At 38.5% G+C, this 19,077-nt stretch overlaps 1 protein-coding gene across 4 annotated transcripts in view; it reads right to left on the bottom strand.

Annotated features, from left to right (window-relative positions):
* Nucleotides 1-2,074: 2,074 nt before the first annotated feature.
* The window catches only part of METAP1 (methionyl aminopeptidase 1), a 28,405-nt gene continuing 11,402 nt past the window's right edge, over nucleotides 2,075-19,077 (bottom strand). For all 4 annotated transcript variants that reach the window (XM_068187527.1, XM_068187524.1, XM_068187525.1 and 1 more), the window contains exons 2-11: nucleotides 18,923-18,974; nucleotides 16,769-16,881; nucleotides 15,385-15,445; nucleotides 14,106-14,197; nucleotides 13,303-13,386; nucleotides 10,999-11,137; nucleotides 8,314-8,445; nucleotides 5,944-6,087; nucleotides 3,742-3,807; nucleotides 2,075-3,573 (exon numbers count right to left, since the gene is read on the bottom strand). In XM_068187527.1, the coding sequence (XP_068043628.1) occupies nucleotides 3,413-3,573; nucleotides 3,742-3,807; nucleotides 5,944-6,087; nucleotides 8,314-8,445; nucleotides 10,999-11,137; nucleotides 13,303-13,386; nucleotides 14,106-14,197; nucleotides 15,385-15,445; nucleotides 16,769-16,881; nucleotides 18,923-18,974 (1,044 nt within the window). In that variant the 3' untranslated portion in view covers nucleotides 2,075-3,412. The remainder of the gene's footprint in view (nucleotides 3,574-3,741; nucleotides 3,808-5,943; nucleotides 6,088-8,313; nucleotides 8,446-10,998; nucleotides 11,138-13,302; nucleotides 13,387-14,105; nucleotides 14,198-15,384; nucleotides 15,446-16,768; nucleotides 16,882-18,922; nucleotides 18,975-19,077) is intronic.

The raw sequence follows: 19,077 nt of genomic DNA on the forward strand, positions 1-19,077 counted from the left end.
TGAAAATAGTTTAGGTACTGCATTTCTACTTCATTTCAGACAGTAAAGAACAAACGTGAATGTCATAAAGATTCAATTTTGAGCAGGAGGAAATAAAAACTGAATTGGTAACAAGAAACTGAGCCCTTTAGCCCAGCAATGAGGTGACTCTCAGTGCCTTGTAGCTCCAGGAAGGCTGGCTAAACATCAGAAAATCCAGTAGAAAACTTGCTGTTAAGCTGTTCCAGTAAGAGTACTTCATAATTAGAAGATGGTATCAATACAATACTAGCTAACCTGGCAAACCACCCCCCAGCTGGATCTAACAGATTTTACATACTTACACTGGAACAGCTGTTCCTCTATGCTGCACAGACTAGATCAAGACCACACAATCTTATCTGCATTATATTATTACTTCAGAGAATCTGCGTCTCAGAGTGCTTGTGGGAAGCCAGGCTGTAATACCAACTACAGAGACATGTAGTGATAGCAGAGCACTTGGGTCTCAAAGACTTGCAGCTTCTTCCCAGCCTGAGCAGTTATGTCCCAGCCACTACTTCATCCTGCAGAGCTTTGGATTGAATGGAGCATGTTTGAAATAGGGGTTTTTCAAGTTGTTTGGCAAACAAAGGACTCAAAACCAAGAGTTTCTACCCCATTTTTGGCAGTCACGGTACTGTATTGAACTGCACCATCCACTGTGACTGCCATGTGCACATACTCTGCTGGCTGTCAGGTAAAACATGTAGGCTGGCCACTCGCCTCCTGCTGTTACTCTTACTCAACATCATCTACCAAACCTTCTCTCCTTAAATATTCAACTAAAGTTGCAGAAACAGCGTGAAGAATTTCCACACTGACTTACAGTAAAGTAAGTAATTTTAATGTGTTTTCCTTTTACAACAGTAAAGGGAAAATATATTAAGAGATTGATTCAGAACTAATTGCAGGATTGTGGTTTTGGTAAACGTATATACAATTGCTAAAATGTCATTAAAAAGTAGATTTAAGTTAGGAACTTTTATTTAAGTGGATAGCAATTTATGTAAGAATCAAAAACAGTTAATTTCCACAATCCAGTCAGCACAAGTCTAGTACGTCATGTTCAAGCAAAGACACAGCTAGATAGGTGAAAAAATAGCTTTTCTCAATATTTTTATTTAATACATTTTGTTCTCAAGGCTGATGTGCCCTCTTATGTCAAAAGATCTGGTGCAGATGCTAACTAAGCTTTCCACTGATTTGAAAATACTGCAGTATAGTATGAACTGAGTATAAGCAGTTACCATGCTGTGATTTCAGTTCATAGACAGAAATGCCTAGTGTCACAGATTACCTGCATTAAAAATGTGCTAAATTTGGTTGTATCAGTGCAACAACAAAGAGGTATCCAAGTGGCCCATGTGTGGGTTTAAGGGTGAATTCTAATTGGGTGCATGCATCTACCAGTGGGGCTTGCACTACTGCAAGCAAATCTGGATGTAACTGAAAATTCTATGTCTGGGTTTGGATTACAAGACCAAAAAAAAAAGTTATTTTTGTTAAAAGCAGCTGCAACTTTTATTTCATAGACCAAAAATGAAGCCCCCCCCACCCCCCACATCATACACACACACACAGAAAAGGCAAGACCATTGTAACCATTCAAGTGAAGGATATGGTGGGCAAACGTCCAGGACACGCATCTCCTCAACACAGCTCATTCAGCACAGGTAATCCCACTCAAGTACTACAGTCTGTTTTGTTAAAAATCTCTACACACACACACGCATACGCACGCACACGCGCTCTCTGTGCATCGTTTCAGGTCTGCATAATTAAAACAAGAATAAAGTAATGAAACATTGCAGTGATACAGCAACAGAGGTCTGAGGCACTCAGGGCAGAGAAGATGTTTTCTGGCAAATTTGGAAGTAGACGAGTCCAGTTCTGTGAAGCACTAACCCCTTTCCCCCACCTAAATTCTGCAGTGCCAAGGCGAGCCAAGGATATGCAGCACTTCATGTTCTTGGATCTGTGGCAACAAATTCACCAGACATCTTGTAAGAGATGTATTTTATGCCCATGATTGTATGATTTAATGTCTGTGTTGGATTAAGTATTTCTTGTGTTACAGTGGTGTAAGATGAAGTCTACAATGGGGTCTGAAAATTTTATCATTACAATTCAGAAGAAAAAATCAACTCCCTCAGCAGAGACACCAAAGATGATGGAAGAGAAATGGGCATGGAAAAAGAAAGGGTAGAGAAAAGAGAGGCTTAATCAATCCACACTCCTTAACATAACTGTTTCCAGCTCACCATGACCCATTAACAAACTATAAAGGGGTATATATACCAACATTGCCCACTCTATACCCTCTCTGAGGAAGAAAAGATCAGTTATCATAGGTGCCCCCCTAAGACTTTCCAAAGCCTGAAACTCACTCAGCCGAGGGGGAAGAAAAAGACCCGTTTAAAAATCACCAAAAGAAAATGAATACAGTGTTGAACATGTTTCATTTTCACACACTCAGACTTGAGATACTTCACTCTAAGTCTTGCAAATCCAATCCCCCACAGCTACTGTGGATGTACTTTTTAAAAATGCCCCACAGTTAACAGACATAAGGATCCCATGAATCACGGGATCTTTTTGGTTCTTGTTTCATTCCTTTGCCTAGGCAAGTCTGATACGTCAGCTTCACCAGGCTTTTGGTGCAGGAGGCTGCCTGCAAGTACTGCTTTGCCAAAACAGCAGCTTATTCCAGGGAGCTGCATATAAGACAGACTTTAACTTCCCATCCTATCAAACCTCCAGCAAGAGAAACAAGTCCTGCCATTAACACAGTGTGCCAACCACAGTGGCAATCACCACCAGCAGAGAGATGGGGGCAGAATTAAAGTTAGCCCGTTCTTGTACGTGCATGTCTTTCTCCTTTCTGCCCCCTTCTCAACTGATAAACAAACAAGGCCCAAAATAGTATCTGCAGAAGTAAGAGCAAGTCTTTGGAATAAGAAATCCTTAAAATCTCAGGTGCCACTCACAAAGCAAGAGCGACAGGGCACACTGAAATGGTGAAAAAAACCTGGATCCGAAAATACCAAGTCCCAGTGGGAAAGCTTACCCACGCTTTTCTAGCTAATATCATGGCAGCAACAGAAGCAATTGTGGGTCTAATTTGAAGAGAGGTGCTAAAGAGATAATTGAAGAAAAAAGGAAAGTACAGCATGTGTGCTGTAGGTAGGAGGAAAGTAGGAAATTCTTTAAATTCTTCTCTGCTTTTGCAGACATTGGGTCAGGTTTTTCAAGATACTCCTCTTATCTACAATCACCAAGAACAAATTAAATGGTGAAATCTTTCTATTCTGTACTCTTAAAAAATGCATAGTACAGGGGCAAAAAATATATATATATTTCTCGTTCTGATGCACCTGCTCAGTGTGGACTATCACTGGGTCATGAAGTGGGGGCGAATGCTGTCCAGGCGCCGGGTCAGGATCTCACAGCCCGTGTCTGTGACCAGCAGTGTGTGTTCAAACTGTGCCGAGCGCTTCCCGTCCCTCGTCACCGCAGTCCAACCATCGGGCCAGGTCTCATCCTGCCAGCCACCTGAAAACAGAAAGCATCACTTCTTGCCAGTTTTTAAGTAACAGGTATCAGTCCCCCAAAGAGAAATGAAAACTCTATCAGCTCTACAGGACAGAACCAGCATCCTGTTCCATCACTACTTAGGAGCAAAGGACAGTAATCATTTTACTCTACTGCTGAACTGCTTACCTTCACAGATCATTGGTTCAATTGTAAATACATGACCTGGCTTCATGACTCCAACGGCCTTGTTTTCTGCAATAAAATAAACACTCAAGTTTAAAAAAGAATACCATCTTAGTAAATGAACAAATCCTTGTCTTAACAGAATACAACAGAAACACAGTAAAGTCAGAAAAGTTCTGAGATGATCTGTTCACTTCTCCATTTTTACGTATACATAAAGATTTCCCCTAGCTCTTTCCTTCTCCCCATTCACCAACACTGTAATACTTACTCAAAAAGCTTAAAATTATTTGCTGTCTTTCTCTCCAACAACTGGAATTTCAACTCTAGTTCGATAAAAACACTGAAAAAATTAAATACGGTAATTTCTGCATACTTCTATAATGGAAAACCATAATTAAAAAACAACAGAAGTAAGAAGCACTTAAGATATTCGGAGAAGGCTTGGAATCTCCTTACTTGTTTGCACTGAGCCATTAGCTCCAATAAATGGTCAAAATGTGACAGTGGTTAAGTAATCCCACTATTCCATTTATGAAAGACATGCTGCCCCCTCCTTACCCTGGATAATGGGGTCATAGCAGTGTCAAAGTGATAATGCCCTGTTCATTAGCTAACATAAAATAGCAGAGCATTTTGAGGCATCCAGGACAGTAACACTGGAACATTTTGTTGTTAAATGCACCAAAAATGCTTATCTGGAGGTACATGAACTGATGGGACAGCAAAACTCCAGGAGTGCAGTTTGACCGGAGAAAGGCTTCAGCCCATTTCCTCTGTCCTGTTTCACCTGGAAGGACAGCACAGCTCAGATGTAACTGAGCCTGAGAGCTGGAACAAACTCCAAAACTGCACAGGAACCGTTAGCTCCAAGCTACTTTGCTGCTGTAGACAATTTGCATTCATTTTACATTCCCCCATCTAACCTTAATTGTGTTAATTTATTACACTGTCTAAATCACCCAGGGGCTTTAAAAATCTCAGACATCAAACTGCCACAACAGCAACAGAACATTTTTCTTAGAAAATGATCTTTTTGCTCTTCAAACTCCTTTCACAGTAGGCTAGAAATAAGCAGCAGCATTCTTTTTTCTCCAAGAGGCTTTAAGTCCCTCAGATCTTTCCACTTTGCTTTTGCTGTGACTGTATTTAAAAATACCAGAAAAACCCCCCAGCATCTTTCTTTCTGGGAACAGACATATTTGCCCAATGAAAAAGAAAATGTACAAAGTTTCAAATAACCAGGAAAGACAGAAATTTCCTTTGTCTTGGATTGGATTTTAATTGGTATAAAAAGCTCTCCAACTCCAAATAATCCATATTTTCTTCATTTTACACAACAAAAAGTACATACCAGGAATTGATACCCTTTTATCTTGCAATTAACAGGTTTTCTCTGTTGTCAGAAAAAATAACTTAGGGAAATGATGACATGGAAAGTCAGGAATTGCTAGACTATATTCTATAACCATAACATGTGTTAAAGCTCATTAGAAAATGGGAAGATTGAGACATCTGTCAGGTCTGAGGAAATAAGTGTCCTACTATCAGGGCAGCTCTACAGCTGAAGTGAGTGTGAACTGTTGATCACTGCTTCATGATGTTTACTCGGCCCTTAGTTGCCCACTGGCACTTCCGCTTCCATCCTTTCCCTCTGTGGATGTTGTTTCTTAGTCTTGCTGGAAAAATTGTTACGGCACCATGGACATTTCCAAAAACTACCACAACTGGGGCAATGTTCATTCCTCCTCTGCCACACACTAGGATGAAGTTTCCAGAAGTACTAAATCACAACATTCAAATGAAGGAAAGTGAAAGAAACAGGATCCATATTCAGGCCCAACACCCATCTATACTATTCAAAGAGCTTTTTATTTGCATCTTTAATGGCAGTAAGGTTTTGTGTAGAACTTCTAAGGAGAGAAACATTTGGCAGTTCATGTCAGACAAGAATGTCTAAGGGAATTCAGCTGGGAATTCAGGCAAAAACTTTGAGCACTTACCCAGTACTCATGAGAGCTAAGACTAATCATTAGTGCAGGCAGATAATGCAAGCACAGGTTCATAACTATACTATGGTCCAGAGTTAAAAAACAAAAATTATTTCTCAAGTGCCAAAATGTCAACTTGATGGCTCAAGTAAATTGGGTGCATTCACTGCAAATCACTTGTCTACAGGATAGCCCAAAGGGAACGAATACTCACTGGCATAATGGGGCACATTAGGAGCCGTATGGAAAAGTTTATGGATTCCATGTCCACAGTAGCTCCGAACCACTGAAAATCCATTTGCTTGAGCGTGTTTCTGAATTATGTTCCCCAGTTCTCTGTACCGAACACCAGGTTTTACTGCAAAATTAAAGAGATACAGAAGGGAATTTAGCTTTCCTTCAACACAACTAACCATTAAATACCATCTCTGCAGCACTCATGGCTTGTGTGTCCATCTGTTCCAATATGCAACTTCCTGTGATCACTCAATCCACTGAGTATGTATGTGAGTGCAGTAACTTGAGAGAGGGAAGAAACTCTCTCATATTAAAAAAAAAAAAAAACCAAACAAGAGAGACAGACGAAAATGCCTTTTTCACAAGAATACTACTTTCTTCCTTTCATGGATGCAACTGTTCACATTAAAAGGATGTCAAAGTTTGAAATTAAAAATAAAGGACTTTCAAAGTACTTGGCGAGCTTTCACACCCTGAGATGCAGTGCTTTTTGCAATGAATGTAGGAACTATATTTTAATATACACTTATCCCTCTATTATGCGAAAAATGCACACAATGGACTGATATTTAGAAAAATAAATACAAAGAAAATGGGTTTCTCTACTTTTAGACAAGATTCTCAGTGACAATGCTACAGTAAATAAAAATGTTCATATTCAGGTTTAACTTTTTTGACAATCCCTTTAGGAAGCCTTACAAGTTAGAGAGTTTGAAACACATGAAAATGGTGTGAGAAATTCACTTTGAGCACTTAGACAAGGGAGTAATAACACCATAAAAGCAACAATGTTTCATCATTCAGCTATTGAAGATTTATCCCAAAAACAACCTTGAGCCCCTTAAAACAAAATATCAAGCTTTTCCATGCCTATTCCCAACTCCCTGAATATATGCTGTTCCTTCAGGAACCGGATGTGTGGTTGTGCGGAGCCATCTTAAGCAGAGTTCACATAAAGCTTAGTTCAATTCTCTGCTAATATAAGCGACTATAACTGAAACCTCAAAGCTGAATTTACAGAAAACAACAAGAAACTTGTATTACTGAATGTACATGCTTCTCCAAAAATTAAAAAAGGACATGGGGGGTAAGAGATTAATCTGTTGTGCTTGTGCTCAATAGCTGTGAAGTATGGGCCTGACAGCACATGCAACTCATTTCAATGGAGCAAGGAGCCCTCTGCTTCTCTGTCATACAGCTCTCCCAGCTACAGCTCTGCTGGTCCAACAACACGACATTAAAGGGATTTAAAGAGGGGGGAGGTGAGCCCCTTTTAACAGCTGAGACACTGGCTGCCAGAATTCCTATTTACATGCACTGTCTAAAACCCTTTAAAACACCTTACAGCATCTAAAATATTGGTAAAAAAGACTTACAGTGAGAATTTTAATCTCATTGTAATGAACACATGGAAATTTCTGTCACAGTTTCTACATCAAAGCCAGGATACAAAGGATATGAGACAACACATATAACATTTGGTATAAAAAAGTACAGGACCAAGGATACACACTGTTCTGGTTTAGCTCTGAAAAACAAAGTGGTCATTTCAGAACAGTAATCCCACAAACAGGAAATCTCTATTCTTCACAGCTCAACCTGGCAGTATTTTCTTGATCACACAATAAATACGCAAGAGATCAAGCCTATGGATTTTTGTCTTTTCAGCTGGACTAGCTATCTCCAAATTCTTAACTTGAATTGTGCTCATTTTAAGTTCTTTTATTTACATTTACTTTTCATTAAATGCAAGTTTAAAGCCTTACTATATAAAGCACCCTAAACTTCAATATTTAGAGGCCAAGAAGTGATTAAATTATAATGGGGATTTTAAGAAGCTGCAGGGTATAAAAGATACAGATGGTAAAAGTATTTCCAGGGACTAAAGAAATTCTTTTGTTTTCTCAAGTTAAATATGCAGCTACCTTTCTATCTCATTGTATATCTTGATGCAGCTGCCCTGACTGTTAACTAAGCAAGATAATTAAAAGTTCTGTAGATACTGGAAGATGGATCTGTCTTCTCTGGCACACTCCCACAGAAAATCAAGAGCTCATAATTGGCTTTATGAAATAACCATCAGGTTTGGCAGGGCTAAAGAGATATGTTTAGGTGTTCACACAGTGTTTTACCTTACCAGTTCACTGTGCAACACCATACAAATTATAAAAGTAGGGTTTTCCAAAACATAATTTGCTTGTTACATTCTCTGAGTTACTCAGGTCAAGGATGTCTTACTCATCAATGATCAAGAAAAGGCTGTTTCCCTGTCAGTATCACGCACCAGAAGTCACTCTGAGCAAGCACGTTTGAGAACCAAAGCCTTCATGCTGCAGGCATGTCTTACCTGCATCGATGGCTTGCATTAGGCACTCATAGGTTGTCTGGACAAGCCTCCTGGCACCCTCGTCCACCTCTCCCACATAAAAGGTCTCGTTCAGATCTCCGTGGTAGCCATTGCGATAGACGGTGATGTCCACTGCAAACAACAGCAGACACAGGAAATTAGCACTCTGCTCCTCACTTCCTGCCTCTTCTTGGTGAAAGAGCAGACATGTAAAAATGGGGGATTCCAATTATGAAGTGATTACTTCACAAGAATTCCCTAAGAAATCTCTTCCAGCAGAATCAGTTCTTTCATGCTTATCCTGTAGATTCTATATTATAATTTATAAGTTAGTGTTGCACTGGTGAACAGTTTGATTTCATGAAATAAGAGGAGGGGGGAGGGAAAAAATCCCCCAACAACATAACACAGACACAGCAAGCTAGCATTGGTTTTTTAGGTAAATACAAAAATGGGAAAGAGAAGCTCTTTGCTCCATGGTGATTTACCTGGTTATAGCACTTTCTCAGAATTAATTCTAGCACTTATGGAGGAAATTTAATTTTAAAAGGTATGTAATCATCGTTTTGCATATCAAGTTGTCTTGCTATGGCAGAACGGGAACTTTTGTTTCTAAGTCTTTGTCAGTCAGCTGGTACTAGACCACCAAACCCACTAGAAGAGTTATTGCTCTGCTATTCATGAAGAAATCCACACCCAAATCCTCTTACAGGTAAACAGTCATGAAGGGAACTGTAGTGAATGATAATACTTTAGGAATCTCATACATAAGGTGCTGAGAGAGACCAATACGATCTTGGTAGGAAGATGTGGGAAAACACACTTTGGTGTCAACAACTAGACATCACTTGCTAGTACCTTCTGGATGACATGTTCCTGTGATTCAAAAAACCTGTTTTGGACTTTGGCATGCCTTCCAGGCTAAAAAGTTTTAAATAAAATAAAAGATGAATGCTTCCTTTTAGTCGTTCATTGGGTACATTCCTTCCAAGGTACCTTTTCTATCCCTCCTTGTAAACTGTTTTCATCCTCCTTTTCAAGAGGCTTTTGAGCCAATACTTTACAGAAAAGAAGCCCAGTTCTTTCTCATCATATGAAAGCAGAAGGCTCCAAGCTTGATCAAGTGCAGGAATGTGGACAAAGGTGTGACTAAAGCCTCTTACAGGTGTTCTCTAGGGCTGAGGTACAGCCTTGGCATGCAAATAGCAGAGAGCACTGTATAGATGAAGCCAACCATGCTGATTAGAAGGCTGGAGTATCTCTTCAATTAGAAAAAGTTGAGAGAATTCAGATTGTTCAGCCTGGAAAAGAAAATGCTTTGGGGTGACTTAAACCAAGAAGAAAGATGGAGAGGAACTTTTACAAGATCATGTAGGGTCAGGGCAAGGAGAAATGGATTCAAACTGAAAGAGAATAGGTTTAGATTAGATACTAAACAAAAATTCTTTACAGTGAGAGTAGTGAGGCACTGGACAGGTTGCCCAGAGAAATTGTGGATGCCCCATCCCTGGAAATGTTCAAGGTCAAGCTGGATGGGGCTTTGAGCAACCTGGTTTATACTGGAAGTGACCCTGCCGACAGCACAAGGGTTGAAGCCAAATTATCTTTACGGTCCCTTTCAACCCAAACCATGACTCTATGAGCTGGGCTTCTTAGGTTGGACTCCAGCAATGTCAGAATAGCTGGCAATAATAAAGAGCTGCGCAAAGGCATCTTCTTTGAAATTACAGTAAGATAAAGAACTTTGGCATACATTGTTACATGTACCCTACAAGTTCAGTGCTTTCAACCGACCACACCTTACCTAGACAGGGGCAGCAATCATGAGACTTGTTCTGAAAAGGCTGGTGCCCACAGCACTGAGGTGTAGACTTAGTAGCTATTATTACAAGCCAATATGTATTAAATATCTGATAATCTAAAAAGATTACAACCTGCTTCTAGAGACAGGTCAAACCTTAGCATACTCTGTGTATTTATTTACAGGTAAGAGAAAAGCAAACCAATGCAATAAACAAAGGTGTAAATGTTTGTACAAAAAAAGGTGTCACTAATTTTTATTGCCAAACCAAGAAGAAATGAAAGTTAAAACAAGATATGGTCATATAATTTATAAAAGTATCTCTCACCACCCAAGAAAGCCTAAGCACCTTGAGTACCAAGAACAAAAAGCAGCTGGTATTGTTAGGCTGTGAGATGCTCAAAAAAAGGTAACATGCACCTACACAATGCCTCCACATTAGAACCATTTACAGTCATAATCATCATAAGCACAGCAAAATTGTAATACTTTAGAGCCATCTAATCAAGAATTCACACAGAACGAATCCAGTTGAATAATTCAATATACATTTTATTCACTATATATACACAGTCTGGAACAACTGGAATCTAGCTCACAAGTGGAATACTCAAGCACTTATACTAATGCACAGATCAGGTCAGAAGAATTATAAAGCTCTTAGAGTGGAATGAACTTTTGAAATTATTTTATTAAATAAATACATTCATTAAGGTATGTAAAGAGCAGAGGTAAATGAGAACAACCTAACTGGTAAATGAGAACAAAAGCCTCTCTTAAGAAGCTATTCCAATGATGTTGCCTGCTTCTGAAACCTTACCTTACTGCATGGTAAAAGTGCACACAAGGTAAAAATGCTGAAGGTTAATTTTCACAGCACTTACCATTAACAATATCTCCCTCCTGCAATGGCCTCCTATCAGGAATTCCATGACAGATCACTTCATTCACTGACGTACAACATGACTTGGGGAAATTATAATAATTCAAAGGGGAAGGATAACAATTCCTTGCAATACAAGCCTAAATAAAGAAAATACAATTTACACTAGTAAGTTTTGTACAAAGAAAAAACACTGTAAAAAACACATGTGCAACAGCTTTACAGTAAGAATGATAGGCTGAAAAGCAGTGATTCCAGAAAATAAGATTATTCAAGCATTTCTTGGCAATGTCTTTGTTATAACTTGCATTTTTTACCAGGAAGAAATTAGAGCTACTTTAATTTTGTTTCTAATTTTCATGTTTGACTGTAAACGCTGATTTTCAGGTTTGAAACAATGCATGGCAATATTTACTCAGTTTTAAAAAGTCATTTTCAATTACCGCTTTTAAGCAACCAGTCCAAGATTTTTGCAAGACACACAAGCAAACAAAATAATATTTACCACTATTTTCCCCCCAGCTTTAAAACCTCAAGCTGCTTCCCTTGCACTGTAATAACCTTTCTGTATTTTTGCAAAACTGACACATTTAATATATATTAACATATACATACATACATACACACACTTTGTGACATACTGAGCAAAGTACTGAAAAAAATATTGTTTCCTTTTTTTTTTTAATAAAAAAAATAATACTGTTTTTAAAACTGCAAAATACCAATTAGGGATATCAGTCAGTATCAACAACCTGCCAAAGTTTCCATAAACTGTTGAGGAGGGGTAACTCCATGTTAACTACTAGTTGTTCATATTAGACATTATGCCTAAGCAAGTAGTTTGATGTTTAATGTAGTAGTTTGATGTTTAAGAGTTTTGAACTGTTTAATGCAGTTCAACAGAAGTCTCCAGCCTAATGAAAGCAGACAATCTTGGCTTAACAGCTGCAAATGCAGATGAAAAGAAAGCTCTCTAACAAACTTAAGTATACCAAAACTGTTTCTTTTCCCACAATGCACAGAAGTAGCCTCAACTACCAGATTACATGATTCATAGAGAAGACAGCAAAGCAAAAAATTGCACAGTTCAAGTATCTATGGATAGTTAAGGCAAGTAGCATTCTTGAGCACGTTTTTTAAACACTTCACTGGACTGTGGCTTTATTTTGTCAGACTATATCAAACATCTTGTTTCAGTTCTCTCTGAGGCACCTCAGTTCTGATTCCCAATAAATAATAATAATAATAATAATAATAATAATAATAATAATAATAATAATAATAGTTGGGGAAGATTAAATAGGAAAACCTTATAAATATGATTGCCTGGCAAAAGATTTGGAAAATACAGACACTGAGATGAGAACTAGATTTGAAATAGCAAACCTTGACTACTGAATAACTAGAAAACAATAGTATAGCCAGGTTGAAAGCAATCCCCCTTTCTGATTAAACAATGCCCTTTACCTGCAGATAGGTCCAAAGGTCAAATGGAATGCTCTGTCTCACCCCCAATGTATGGTTCATCCCACACCTGTGACCCTCCCCTGAAGTATCAGGTATCTGTGACCCCATAGGCCCAAGTCCTCTTCCAGCCCACCTTGAAGCCCTCTGATAAGGTGTGCCCGAGGGACCGGACGCTCTCTTGGACCTTCCCCTGGGACCCTCACCTGGAACCCTCACTCTCTCTCCTTCTCCCTCTCTCCCTGGGCCTGCCACGAGTTGCGCCTGGCAACTCCAAGCAGGGCCTTTCCTGCTTTTAATAAACCACATCTTCTAAGACCTGACTTCAGAGCTCTCTCATCCATCCAAACTGTCCTGGAGACCTGCGCTCGCTACAAGTAATAATAAATAAATAAATAAATAAATAAATAAATAAATAAATATATATATTATTATTATTATTATTATTATTATTATTATTATTATTTAACTTTCTCCTCTATATGTCATAGCCAACCATAGAGTACAAGAAGTCCATGGCCTACATATGTTGTTCTTTATATAATGGTATCTGTAGAGCAAAAAGGATTTAGAAAAAAGAAACTTAGAAGAAATCTGAAGCCAGAAATATGGAAGCAACTGATACAGAGAGAGGCCCAGGAGTTCCTAAATCACTTTGAACCTACCATTGCACTGAGGCACATTTCTGCCATCTGCACTACTCACCAGCTTCAAACTTGGAAACAGTTTGAAATAAGAAATGGAATTCATGCAACAAAGAAAACCACACAATAATCATTTAAAAATAAAGAGATAGAAAAAAACATTTGTAAACACCAGAAAAATAATAAACTAATCTTACTAAATGGACAGCATGATCAATTTCTTCAGTAGTTACCCCTGGTTTCACCATCATGGCAGCAACATCCAATACTTCTCTAGCAAGCTGCAAATGAAACAATTTTAAATAGATTTAAAATTGATCTATTGGCTTATTTTAAGATGATTTTAAATAGTCCAGGACTACTCTCTGCAAGATTTGTAACCCACTTTTGACAGCTACACTGAGATCACCAGGAAAGCTGTGTAGAGTTGGGTTCTAGAAAGACTTTGAGATGCCTGCAGGTCATGTACTCAGCCACTTCTGTGAGAGCTGAAAATCCCCCAGTTAAGGTTTGAACCACATTTTCCTTGAATGCCATAATCTTAAATCAGACTACCTAAATGCATTCTGAAGCTTGACTCTGTGCACAAGGAAGTGACTACAACTGAACAGCTCTTTTTCAAAAATTGTTAAGGGGCTTTGATCTGCTTTTTAGTTTTTACTTAGTACCAACTCCAGGAGAGGGAAAAAGTTCTCACTTATGCACTATAAAACATATTCTTGACAGAAACAACGTGTCAGCCACAGATTGTCTTACTTCTAATAAAAAATGCAGAAAATAGGTTAAAGTCATCTTTCTGCTTGCAAAATACTTTACTAGGAATTGGGGTCACAAGAAGGAAAAAAGCCAGAAAATATCAAGCTTCCCAAACTATTTTTTCAGTGCTCTAAAGTGGTTTGAAAGTTTGTACTCTAAAATGTGCTGCAACAAAGTGGTAAGACCATTATAGATTTTTAAAGAATATAAAGGCACCTTGCAAGAAAAATCAAAACCCCCTTACCCTACACACTACTCGCATCCCTTCTATATCCTCAGATGACAGTATTTTTATTTGAGAGGTTCCTTTTAAAGCTTGTTCTGATTCAGACATTCCTGAAAAGAAAAAAGGGAGAGGATTAAAAAAAGAAAGAAAAAAAAAACATGTTATATAGAGTGATGATCGCTACACATATCCAATCCAGCAATACAGCCTTTCTCACCATAGCCTAAAGAAAGAAACTCACCAAGCCATAGTATTATCATCATTATTCAGATTAACTGGAATTCATAAGCCTTCCACAATTCCATAGTGCCTCACATGTTCAGGAAGCCCATTCACTTACTGCATAAAACCACCATGTCCAGTTAGTCAAAAGACAAACTTAAATACCAGGTTGACAAGGCAGTTATTTTATTCAAAGAAAAGCACTTTTCAGCTACTCTTAGAAAATAATTAGCAAAAATTACATTCTAAAACAGTCATACACGAGCTTGGGAATATGTCTGGTTATACTACTGCAAAAATCATCTGACAAAAACATGGAAATTCTTCATAGCTCTTCAAATCTCTGTAATCTCAGCTTTAGAGATGAGCGACCCCCTAAAATCCAGTCTTTTGTGTTGTTTTAATATTTACACTCTTTAAAAAATGACTATGGAATATCTTAAGATTAAAAAAAAAAGCTAAAAGACTTTATAGCAGCCTTTTGGGGAAATGCAAAGCCCCAATACTGGTATAAAAAGGGGAAAATACCAAAACAATCCAATAAGCAAGTAATTTTGAATGCATTCCCTCTCTGTTCAAAAACAGCCGGAATTCATATGCCAGTTTTTTTGGTTTTTTTTTTTTTTTTTGCGGTTGCATACTGCAAGGTTTTCTTGGTTTTGTTATAAAATAATACATTTTCAACAGATACACTGATGCCCCAGTGAATGGTTTAGTAGAATTCATCTGTGACAGTCAACTGATTGCTGTTTGTTATCAAATTAGCAACAGAACTAGGACTTGTATGTTTGATATTAAAAAAAAAAACCCAAAACCAAATTAACACTTAGTTTCCTGTAGACCCTTGAAAGACAACCCATTACAAACTTTGGACTTCCAAGAAATACTTGCAACCATGATTTTTAAAAAATCAGTAAGTTACTGATTTTTTTCTACTGTGGAGAAGTAGTAAAGTGAGAACAGATAAAAGAGGTTCCTTTCTCCAGTATGTCCTTCATGTTTAAAAGGCTTTTCCAATGAAAAGGAAAATACAGAGCAAACATAACACTCATGATTGTGATTTGTTTCAGGTTACCTAGTGGGTGATCAGCATAATCCGGTCTCTGAATATAACTTGGCACAGGTCTTGTTGGCGTCTAAATAAATCACAGGCAAAGCTGGTTAGGTTGCAACAACACTTATTATAGTCACAAAAACAGTCACACAGCAAAATTAAATACAATATGAAATATTTCATGTGAAGTATGGCTAAGTCCATTTAGAAAAAGTTGCAAAGAATGTACACACTCCAAAAGTTCCAAGTTTCAGTCCAAGACATTCTGCTGTTACCCTCTATTGCTACCATATTACACAACTTTTAATAGCCAACTGCACAGCTTTGTAAAAATCAAATTTTAATTGTCAAGTGAATCAAACTGTTTTATAATGTATTATCCCTTACTGTAGCATTTTTTCTGCTGCTTTCCAGACTGCAAGTGCACTGGTTCCAAATACATCCCTCTTCTCTTTAGCAAGATTGCTACTTCTAATCATCACCTTAGTCAAAATCCCTAATTTCATTAGCATCAGTCTCACAGCAGTCACAAGAAAAAAAAAGCCAATGTTCAAAGGTAACACAACTAAATTACTTAGCCAGTGAAATGTCCCAGACACTTTTTTCTCCAACAACTCTAACAAACACACATGGGCTCAGGCTCAGCTAATCTGTTCTCTAGTGAGCCTGTAACATGGAGAAGACTAGAGAGAGGATGCCACTCGGGCAGCTTTTCTAGCACAAGCCAATTAGAAAAGACAAACGTCAAGAAAATACCATTATTGCTGTAAAAAAAAACCCTTCAGCTTACTACTTGTACCAATTTAAAAATACAGTTACGTCTGTATGTCCGTGTGTGTCTGTAATATAGACATATATATATACACACACAGGTATATGTCATCATCTTCTAAACCCACCTTTCACAACCAAAGATCTTACTGACCTCTGTTGTTCTTCACCATTCCAGTGCAGATTACTGTAACCTCTGTTCTTTCAGCTGTTCACCAGGTTATTTTAAACCACTTACATAATATAATATAAAACCATTTATTTAAATTCTAAATTAATTCACCTGAACTTTTTAGAAACAGACTGCTCCATAACAGATGAGGACAACAAACAGCTGGGAGATATCATCTGAATTAGCAGTAGCTTTTTTGCAGAATAAATGTCACTGTGTACATCCAAAAGGTATGCCTGTTAATGATGCTCACAGGCACTCTTTTAATTATAAATATCACAGAAGATAGAACAAGTTAAACTAAAATGAACCACAATAAGGACAGCCATGCATGTCCTTGCCATCGGGTTCAGATCAAGAAGCTCTCCTCTCTCAGCAAAAATGTGGTAGGTCATCAGGTCAGAGCGGTCCATTAGTTGCTACAGAACTTAGCAGTGCAGGATAGTGGCACCTCTTGCTTACCAGTGGATAGTGTGGCCTGAGTTTCCCAGTGTATCGATAACCAGACCAGGGATTTGTGTTAACATCAGCTTCCAGGCTCCAGGAGGAAACTTCACGCTTAGCTTTTTCATCTTCTGAAAAAGTAAGAAAAAGGGGGAAAAAATGTTGCAGCGGCAAAATCTGTCCTACTAAGAATGAGAACTGAGGGGGTCTAGAAAGTGACTTAGAAGTACATAAGTCTAGACCTGACTCCTTCTGGCATTTTGGATACTGATATATGCAAGTGTTAAGTAGCAGTTATCATTTTGTATTGTCCATTTCAAATTCACATTCTTCCTACCCTATTCAACAGCAAACTGGGCAATGTCAGGACTGAATGCACAAAGGAAGTGTAGTAATTAAGTTGTTCTTCATTTGTAGTTTTATAATGCAGTGCTTGTTTTCATTCCTGGGAAAAAAGCCTGTTTCTACAGAGGCACTCAGTATCCCTTCAATTAACACCCTTGCACTGCAGGGCAACATTCCTTTCTCGTATCTCCCTTAGCACCCAGTGACTGAAACGACCTGAGGTGGGAAGGAGACCATCCAAAGGTGGAAAGGAGGCCATCCTACTGTCAGGCTCAACACATGGAGGCTGCTACTCCTCCAGAGCTGATGGAGAGAGTGCAGGTCCTGCCACTTCTGCAGTTCAGGACCAGTAGTGCTCACACCTTAGGAGATGGTCCCAAACTGCTGGAGCTTCCCAACTCTCTGAACCTTGTGAAATTCACGTCTGATGTGGTCCAATGACACACAAGGAACACATTCCTATGAGGGCAAATTGAAGGTGTTTACATAAAGGATCAAAACAAGCAAAACCTGAGCAATACCAAAAGGAAAAGTACTTACTCAGAAAGAGAAGGTAAGGATTAAGAAAGAGCACGGTAACATTAATCTTTAACTCATAACTGAATAATTTGTTTGTTTTCTCTTTATATATCTCAGAAGGATGAAGAGGTAGCAAAAGGTCTGCCATTGCAAACCCTAATGTCAATTCCTCAGAGCCTCTGTGGCTGACATCTGAGACATCTGCTCAAATGACATTCAGTTCAGATGAAACTGAGAAATAATAATTTAAAAGTCCAAAGCTGTTCATATTCACACAAATTAATGAGATGCAGAATGCAAGTGTGAACTATTAGATCCCTACACTGAGAAGACAGAAAGAAGGAAAACATTTGTAATTATCTGTACTATTCCAACCTATCTATCATTCAACATTTATCACGGAAAAAGAAGCTTTACTGGGTTTTAGGAAAGGAGGTAAATTATTTGAGAATGTGAGTTTCTGCCATATCACTTTTTAATCCTACCTCCCTTTTCAGCAAGGCTTAATGAAGACAGGCAGGGTGGTGGCAGGGAGGAGCCAAGGGGGCAGAATGAGGTGTGCCCTCTCTTTGGTTTTAAACTATGGGTTATTTTCACTACTCAGATAAGGCAGAATCTACCAGTCTCCTAGTATTTCTGTGCTAGAGCTACCAGCTGTCACTAAAGCACACAGGTACTCTTACTACCCTGAACTGAACTCAGCAAAATCCTAGCTATGATACATCCTCTACTAGTGGCTGCACCATAGGCACAAGCATTCTCCCTTTTTTCCCAAAAATGTACAGAACAGCTGCACTCTGACTCGTGTTCCATCAAGTGTCTAATCACAAAGACTTTGCAAGAACCTTTCCCACGGTACTGCCTTTGACTGCGTTAGACATCAAAATGCTATGAAGAAATACTGCCTTACAATAGTGATTTATTATTCTCCTTGCCCTCTCTTTCAGCATCCCTCTTTCTGTGTTCATATACCTGGCAATGTAGCTCAAGCAATAATTCATGTAAATAGAAAAGTGAACAGAAACAAACACTTCTGAGAACCTCTGCCTCTGAAATTTTACACAGCGTTTCAGATTGTCGAGAACTGGACAAAATTTCAGATATGCATCACCCAGTGCCAGGTATCTTGGGGAAAAAACGCAATACCATTCCTGGGTAGAGAAGCACAGAGCAGTTGAGGTTGGAAGGGACATCTGGAGGTCATCTGGTCCAATCCCCAGCTCAAGCAAGGCCACCGAGAGCTCACTGCACAGGACAAAACCAATTCAAAGAAATATGAAAATGCATTTTAAAAAGTAATGTACTTACTTGCTTTCTTGTGTAGTAACTTGTGAGTGGCCCAGCTTCCCTTAAAGCATTCCTAGAATTGCAAACAAAAATGTATAAATACATGTTTTAAGCAGTATTTACGTGGACAGACATGCCAGGCTGACAAAATAGAGAAGAAAATGTATTTTAAAAGA

Source organism: Anomalospiza imberbis, chromosome 4 (assembly GCF_031753505.1).
Source record: "Anomalospiza imberbis isolate Cuckoo-Finch-1a 21T00152 chromosome 4, ASM3175350v1, whole genome shotgun sequence".
Taxonomy (NCBI): domain Eukaryota; kingdom Metazoa; phylum Chordata; class Aves; order Passeriformes; family Viduidae; genus Anomalospiza; species Anomalospiza imberbis.